At 38.3% G+C, this 8876-nt stretch overlaps 1 protein-coding gene across 1 annotated transcript in view; it reads left to right on the top strand.

The window, feature by feature from the left end:
* LOC134799928 (LIM domain kinase 1) overlaps positions 1 to 7085 on the top strand; it is a 47033-nt gene extending 39948 nt beyond the window's left edge. Inside the window, exons 19-20 of the mRNA XM_063772366.1 lie at positions 5697 to 5859; positions 6318 to 7085. Coding sequence (XP_063628436.1) covers positions 5697 to 5859; positions 6318 to 6529 — 375 coding nt within the window. The 3' untranslated portion in view covers positions 6530 to 7085. The remainder of the gene's footprint in view (positions 1 to 5696; positions 5860 to 6317) is intronic.
* The last annotated feature ends 1791 nt before the right edge of the window (positions 7086 to 8876 follow it).

Raw genomic sequence — 8876 nt, forward strand, 5'->3', positions numbered from 1 at the left:
AATTTTTGCGCAAATGATAATGCGTCGATTACACCAGTTATTTGCCTTATGTCTTTGCTCCTCTTTCTTTGGATTGGCGGCCGAGCCTTAAGCTCATCACGTTTTTTGTCGAGCTCACTGCGGCGTTCCGTCTCAAAAATGTTAACTCTATCATTAATGAGGCGCCGCCATTCGGGCCGCTGCGCTGCCTTCCGCTCCCAGTCAGAGGGCTCTAGTTGGCATCTCTTCATATGTCTTTTCAGAACATCCTTATATCGTAAGTACTGGCCACCGCTTTTACGCTTACCATTCTGGAGTTCTGAAAAGAAGATACGCTTCGCCACTCTGTCTTCTGACATCCGAGACACGTGCCCACACCACCGCAGCTGCCGCCTCATCAGATACACCTCAATGCCTCCGACATTTGCGCGCCTCAGGACGTTTGTGTTTCTGACCCGGTCCGTCCATTTGATATTCATAATATCTCGGAGGCATTTAAGGTGGAATCTGTCAAGTGTACGTATATGCTTACGGTAAAGGACCCATGTCTCAGATGCGTACAGCAGGTTCGGCAGCACCGCTGCCATGTATAGACTAATTTTAGTGGAGAGCTTTAGGTCATGGGAGCGAAATACCTTTGGCCGGAGTTTCCCGAACGCCACAGCTGCAGCACCAATTCTAGCATTTATTTCAGCATCTAGGTCGTACTTTGCTGTTATCGTGCTACCAAGATACCTGAACCTCTCCACCCGCTTCAACATCTCGTCACAGATACATACACTCGCATTTGGTTCGTTGTCAGGGACGTTGACCATGACTTCCGTCTTTTTGACATTTATTTTAAGACCAAATGTAGTGCAAGCATCATGAAGACTCGACATTAATCTTTGTAGACCTTCCGCTGAATTTGAGACAAAGCATAAATCATCCGCGTACATAATTTCTGTCATGACAGCATAGGATACTTTGGTACGGGATCTAAACCTTGAAATGTTGAAAAGTCCTCCATCCATGCGGAACCGAATGCCTATGCCTTCTGACAAGTTTTTCATAGACTCCCGAACAACAAATGCGAAATAAAGTGCAAACAGAGTCGGTGCAAGAACGCAGCCCTGCTTGACTCCGCATGAAACGGAGAAAAGCTTCTTTGGATTAATTTTATATTAAGTATGGATCTTTCCATGGCACGTTGGCAGCGTTGTATTTTATTCCGCGCTTGTTGGTTGTATATCCAAGACTGGCACGCATATGTCAAGCTAGGCAGCAGACAGGTATCGAGTACTCTTTTTTTCAGCTTCATTGGCAGACTTGATTTTAAAATTTCTTTGTATTTCCAGAATTTAGACCATGTAATGGCGATACGTCTTGATATTTCATCGATGTTTCTGTTTTTGTTGAAGGATATTAGTTTGCCTAAATATACATATTCTTTGACATATTCCAGTGGGCTAGAGTTTACGTTTATTTCTCTCTCATTTGCGTTTGTTATTATTTTAGTTTTTTGTATATTCAGCTCTAAGCCTATATTCTTGCTCGCATGATTTAAGTCATTTAACATTATTTCGAGTTCGCGTGCTGTTTCTGCAAAAATTACAATGTCGTCGGCGAATCTTAAATTGTTTAGGTATTTTCCATTTATAAATAAGCCTTTAGATGTCCATTTTAAGTCTTTCATAATATTTTGCAAAACCGAGATAAATAATTTCGGTGATAGTGGGTCCCCTTGTTTTACGCCACGTTTTATCTCTATAGGGTCGCCAGTTCTGTCAAGTTTTATTCTGCTCGTGCTATTGCTGTATATGTCTTTTAATATTTGTATGTAGCTTTCTTGGACATTTTGGGCTCTAAGTGCGTTCCAGATGCTATTATGCGAAATAGAGTCGAACGCTTTTGCGTAATCGATAAATGCGAGGTAGAGTGGGCGTTTAAATTCCGTATATTTTTCGATGACTTGATCAACGGCGTGTATATTATCTATAGTGCTAAAGCCTTTTCGAAAACCGGCCTGCTCTACCGGCTGATTTTGCTCTATCGTGGGGTTCAGTCTTTCCAGCAAGCACATAGCAAAAAGTTTATATATACTAGGTAGCAGGCTGATTGGACGATAATTTCCTATATCTGCGTGGTTGCCTTTTTTGTGAAGTAATATTATGTCTGATTCGGTCCATTTTTTAGGTACTTTCTTTTCGTATAATATTTTATTAAATAGGTGCGTAAGAGGCGTGGCTATGACATTTCGTGCTAGTTTGAGCATTTCGTTAGATATAAAGTCTGGTCCCGGGCTTTTATCAGATTTCAGTTTATCAATTTTTTTCATAATTACGGTAGAGCTAAAATTGTGTGGTGTCGTCGTGTTGGGTTCGCACTCTATCTCTATTTCGTCGGGCTGTTGGCAGGAATATAGATTTCGGTAGAAGTTGGTAGCGATATTGACTATATCTGTTCGTGTCTGTTTTCCTTTTGTCTGCATTCCATTTTCCCTCAGGTCAGATATCCATTCTTTACCCTTATTCAGTTCCTTAAAAGCTTTTTTTGAACTTCCTGAGCTTTCCATGTGTTTTTGTATAACTTTTAGCCTGTGGTTGTAGTAGTCGTTCTTTATATGTTTGTTTGTGGTTTTGTATAGATAGGAGAGTTCTTTTTTTTTGTTCTTTTGTTTTTGGTTTTGTTTTCTGTAGCTCTTGACGTTTTTTAAGTAATTTCTTGGTTTTTTCTGTTAGGATGCATGGTTTTGAGGTTTTGTTCTGTGGGTTCGATAATGGAGATGTTATACTTGACAGAATATCTGTTTCGAGCTTTTTGTAAAGAAGTTCTATATTGTCACTCTCGCTACTGGGGTGTTTGGCAATATTTTGTTCTAGGGTTTTCAGGAAATGTTTTTCTTCGCTTAAGCATTTAATTTGATTATTTTTTATGCTAAAGTTCGCTCTACTTTTTTTTATATTTGTTATTTCTAAAGTGCCTCGTAGAAGTCTGTGGTCGCTTGGGTAGTTCAGGTTGGAGATTGTTTCAAAGTTTGTAAACTTTCTGGGTATATTTGTTAAAATATAGTCTATTTCATTTTTTATTTGTTTGTTAGGTGAGATCCAGGTCCATCTATTTTTTGGGCTTTTCTTGAAGATTGTGTTCATTATGGTAAGCTTGTTTTGTAGAGCAAACTGTATCAATCTCTCGCCTCTTGCGTTTCTCTCTCCATAACCGTATTTTCCCATGATAGAGCTTTCATAAGGCTTGGGCATTCCAATTTTGGCGTTGAAATCTCCCATCAAGATGATATTACTTCCGCTCTCGTTTATTGCTGTATCTAGGTTTTGATAGAATTTATCTAGGTCTTCAGTGCTTGCATCACACGTAGGGGCGTAAGCTTGTATTAGTGATAGTGGCATTTTATTGAGCTTCATATGAAGGGCGCAAACTCTATCTGAGATAGGTGAGAACATGTCTATATTTTCTTTATATTTTATTTTTACTATAAATCCTACTCCGTATTGACCTTTCTTTTGTCCTGTGTAGCATAGTATGTGATCAGAGTCTTCGAGTATTTTGCTGCCTGCTCTTCTTATCTCTGCCAAGCCAATAATGTCGTACTTGATCTGTGATATTGCTTCCTTAAACTCTATCAATCTCTCTTTGGATGACAGTGATCTGACGTTAAAAGTACATGTGTATAATTGTTGCTCTGGAGGGTTGTAGTCGTATGTTTCCGCGGTGACAAGCCGTATTGGAGTTTGTAGAGGGGTCGCTGCTAGTTGCTATGGTTGTGGGGAGGTGGGAGCTTTTGACGTAGACGGCAAAGTTAGGTCAATTTTAGTTTGCGTTATATAGTGTGTTATATCCGTTTTATTTTTCTTCGGGGCTTGTTTGACCGGTTTGTCTATTTCTCGTTGGTTATCGTTTGAATTTGTATTTTCTGGCGATAACGATAAGTTTCTTTTGTTGCCTTTCCAGTCGTTTTTGTTCCTATTATATTTTGTTTGGTTCGTTTTAGCCGGTACCAGTTTGTTGTATCTTAGTGTGATGTTTTCTCCCTTTTCTTTTCTCTCTTTCATTTCTGTGATTAGTTTTTTTCTTTCTTCCACAATTTTGGCTGGGAAATATTGCTTGATGTAATATTTGGTTTTCGTAAGGTTTGATTTGTTCTTGAGAATTTCAATTTTTTTCCCTAAGGGGCTATTCATAAATTACGTCATTTCAAATTAGGGGGGGGGGGTCTGGACATCGGATGACGGTAGCATGAAGTAGTAGGAAATGGGGTCATTTGAAGCATGATTTTTGGATGATTATAGGGGGGGGGGGGTCCAAAATCGTCAAAAATCGATGACGTAATTTATGGACAGCCCCTAAGGTGGTGAGGGCAACCATGATTGGCCTTGGGTTTTCTGACCTTTTTCCCAGCCTCCTAGCTAGCTCGATTTCACTTTTTGTGCAGTGTATTTTAACGTGATTCTCTATAATATCCAAAACTGTGTCTTCTAGTTCAAAATAGTTTTTTTCTTTTTCGTCCACTCCGAATATTACCAAGTTCCTCTGTGTCATTTCTCTTTCCATTCTGTCCATTTGGGTCTCCTGCTTGTCTAGCCTCTCCTTTAATGAGATGTATTGGTCTTCTATTTTTGAAAACTTTGTATTTATGTTATCGTTTATTGATTTCGTTATACTTTCTTGCATATTTTGGAATTCGAGTTTTTGACGGCTGAGGTCTTCTTGGATACTTTTCAACATAAGTTCTAGGTTCTCCATTTTTCTTAGTATTTAGTCTATTAATGAATATTTATCTAGCTGCCCTCTAGTGTTGAGTAGGAATACTATCGATAAATAATTGATTTTTATTTTTAGGCTCTCTTCCGGGGAATAGTCAAAGCTCCAGTTCCGCTATCCGCCGATAGGTGGCGCTGTAATCAATAAAAATCCTGCGGCGAGGCTTTGTGACGTTTATTTTGGCAGTTGCAAAAACAATGACTCACGATTTTTAGGTTATAATTATTATTGGTCCTTGTTTCGATCGCTTAAATTATTTCGCCTTTCCTTCATAGGTATTGCATTAAACTTGTTTTCTTAAATCACTTCGCTCGCAATCGGTAAAAGCACTCAGATCAAACAATCAGATTACCTACTCTTTATAGTTTTATACGCATTATAAAATAGAAATTGTGTATAATTATAAATAATGTCTGTCTTCGTTTCTCTATTAATGTTCTGGTGCTTTATTTCATGCATGGTGTAATAGTTATTTGTTTTACAAGGGGGCAAAGTTGTAGTTTACCCGCTCGTGCTAATATTGATACCCGAGCAAGCGAAAGATTCCAAAATTGAACCACGAGCGTAGCGATTGGTTCGAAAAATGAAATTATGAGCGTTGCGAGGGCTTCAAAGCACGAGGGTTAATCAAAATTTGCCCCCGAGTGAAGCACAACATTTTTCACCACACCAAGCTGAAGCAAATATTAAATGTAAAATATCAAACAAAATCAAACTAAATCAAATCCAAATGAATGTTATTAAATATTTATCATCCAAAATTATCATTTAAAAGTCAATTCTACCAGCAAACATAAGAAAACAACTCAAAATTTGCATTTGATTACTTTGTCTCACATGTGACTAAAATGCAACTTTGCTATCAGTTTTTGAAGTGCAAAGTAAGCCTTTCCGAGCTGGTGTGGTGAAAAATAATTTGTTTTAAATGCAGTCAAATAGCCTATTATTTTGTTTGCTAGGATAAAAAGGAGAACCACATTCTGAAAAGCGACCTCAAGTTGGCGAGCCTGGGGAAACCAATGACGCCGATATTCCGGCGACACGTGGTCACGGAGCGGCCCGACTTCGCCGACGGACGGTTCAGCTACCGGGACCGCAAGCCCAGAGACGACAAGTTTATTGGTAACGCTTAAAATATAACTATAACCTTTATACTTCACTCCGAGAGTTGGCAAGATAGCTGTGCTGTTATTTTCTTGTAGTACCTACGTAGCTTAAGTTGGAAATCAACCCAGTTGAAATACTTGATTTTTACTTACGGAATACAACAATCGCACACACCACGCACCCAAACTAAACACGCCTTTCATAAGATTCATAACGAAAAATACAGTTTAGGCTTTTTGCTCATTACCACTTTAGCCAAACAAATTTGAAATATGAATATTTTACGAACTTTGTAAAATCCCAACCTGCCAACCACATTAATGAGGCGCAAATATTCGTAGGTACTATCTGACATTTGTCAACTATCATATTTAATATTTTTCAGACAGGCGCCATCTATTTCTGTCACATACAGAATTACAGAACCAATATTATAAGATTTAGTTATAATTAAAATAAACATTTTGTTACAGAACTGGGCAGGAACAGGATCAAAGCCCCCGCCAAGCCCCTAACCCGCTGCTCGCCCACCAACAACGTGCCGCTAGAAGTAGACAAGCCCGAGAGGAAGCGAGAAGGGATCTCGAGGAGCAACTACGTCAGCCTCGCCAACCTCAAGATCAACAGCAAGAAGGAATTCGAGAAGAAGAGAGAAGGCAGCTCGCCGGTCGAACGGGTCATTTAGACAGGGTACGGCAGATTGTTTATTGTTTGATTTTCTACCTTAACACAATCACGGTAAAGTCGATATTATAAAGTGCTTGAATGAACGTTTGGTTACATTTCATTATACAGGGCTCTTTTTGATCAGTTAGCCATACGCCATACGGTAATATAAGTTGCGAAAAATCGGCAAAAAAATCTTAGTGAAACAAAAATAATGTTTTTATTTATATTTTTCAATTTGTAGCCATTTTTTGAAATCCGAATATTCAACGTAAGTATGCTTGGTCACACTAAAGTACGCGCACGGAGGCGGGACATAGCGTTATCAAGTAGCACGGGACACCCTTATCTGACTATCTCACTTACCACGTAATAAACAAAAGCCAAATTAAAAACGTGGCTTCGCAGTGTTTTGAAATATTGACTTTATTAGTGTGTGTTAAGGTTTAAATTCAAATAGAACCGTTTGTCAAATACAAACTAATTTTAAAATACAGGAACTACTCCAGTCGATGAACTCTTGTTACAAGGAAAAACAAGAATAAGATACGACGTTATAAATAATGATAAAGGTACAGCTTGGCAAAAAAGAGTAAAAATTAAAAAGTGGCAACACTGTAGTGTCGTTCCGTTTTCTTATATAAATTGGTTTGAAAGGACGACACTACAGTGTTGCCACTCTTTAATTTCTACTCTTTTTTGCCAAGCTGTATATGCCGTGTATTAATACGACACTCAAGACAATTACGATTTTAGGATTCCTCGCCTTTCGGACCATTCCCAGTATACTTGCCAATTCGCGGCGTATGATATTATATATTATTGTGGTTTGTGCTTCTGCGTAACCGAGATAGGAACGTTTCTATTAATAATTAAAGCTTTTGCGTATATCAGGGTGTTTCTGCAAAAACTATGATATCAAGCATATAATGCGTGCCATTATTCACACAGTGAACTGACCTTACGTCAACCTTAATGCGACGGCATAAGGTATATTATTTGCTAGTAAAATGATGTTATAATATCAATATGATATGAAATTTTATAGCTGTAGGAGCACCCATAATCAAATATATTACATGTTTATTATGAATTGTAATTGTAGGAAAATATACTTTGGACAACTGCACACTATAACCTCGTAAGGCCCATCATATGAGAGCCCAATAAAATTGCCCATTTTTAATTTGAACCTTGTTGTATTGTGAATTGAGACGAATATCGTTTGTGTGAGAAAGCAATGAAATAAAAATAGGTACTTTGTTTAAGAAAGATTCTAATTAGAAGCCAAGTGTACATTGTAATGCACATTGGGCCTTACGTGGTTAAAGCATTCGTCCTTCTCTAACATTTAAGTGCGAAAAGGGCGGTTGTTTTATGTGCTAATGTCTTTAACTGCGGCGAAGCCGGACTTTTCTAGAATTTATACGTGAGATTTTGATGCAGTTTATTCGTGATTGTGAATATGTATGTTATCGTTAGATGTTTGACACTACGTAAATGAACGCGGTCAATTGTTTGTACGCTTTGTTAGTTATTATAATATGCGAGTGAGCGTGCTTTCGGTTGGTACTTGTATGACAAAATGAAGTTTTTATATAGCTCATGCCAGTGACTGGCACGAGCGAAACAGACGATATATTTGTGTTTTTGCGCTAACTGATTGAACTATTAATTAATATATGGTGTAAAATATGAGCATTGTTCAAAACATCGCTGGTTCATGAATCTACATATCTGTAACAACAAACCACAACAATATCAACAATAACAAACACGTTAACAGATAGCGGGGAAACAGGAACAAAATCCAAAAGAAGCTAGTACAGATGTGGTGCATAATTATATTCCATCGTATTTTCACGGAAACGTATCAACGTGTCTTGCTATTTATTCAGTCACAGTCTCGGTACAAAAAGTACTGAGGTTGACTGAAGTAGCATGACAAATACAAACGTTTCCGAGAAAATACGATGGAAACCAATTATGCACTACCTACATCTGTCTGTACCTATTAGGAACGTTTTCAGTGTGTCTATCTTGTAGTGCAGTGATGGGCAAAGTACGGCCCGCGAATGGATTTATCCGGCCCGCCGCCGGTCCTATGAAATAATTAGCATGTTGCATTGGCCCACGATTATCAATTTATCACAAATCAAAATAAACTTTGGCTACAATTCTGGCCCTCCACTTACATTTTCTAAACTTTCTGGCCCCCCATGAAGAAAGTTTGCCCACCACTGTTGTAGTGCATAAACACATTTTGGGAGTTGATTTACTTTGATAAGTGCTTCGTAGTTAGTTCGTTGTGAGCGGTGAAGCGGTGCCTTGTTACAAGACTTCCAACTAGCAGGGCTTTACTTTAT

Source organism: Cydia splendana, chromosome 19 (assembly GCF_910591565.1).
Source record: "Cydia splendana chromosome 19, ilCydSple1.2, whole genome shotgun sequence".
Classification (NCBI taxonomy): domain Eukaryota; kingdom Metazoa; phylum Arthropoda; class Insecta; order Lepidoptera; family Tortricidae; genus Cydia; species Cydia splendana.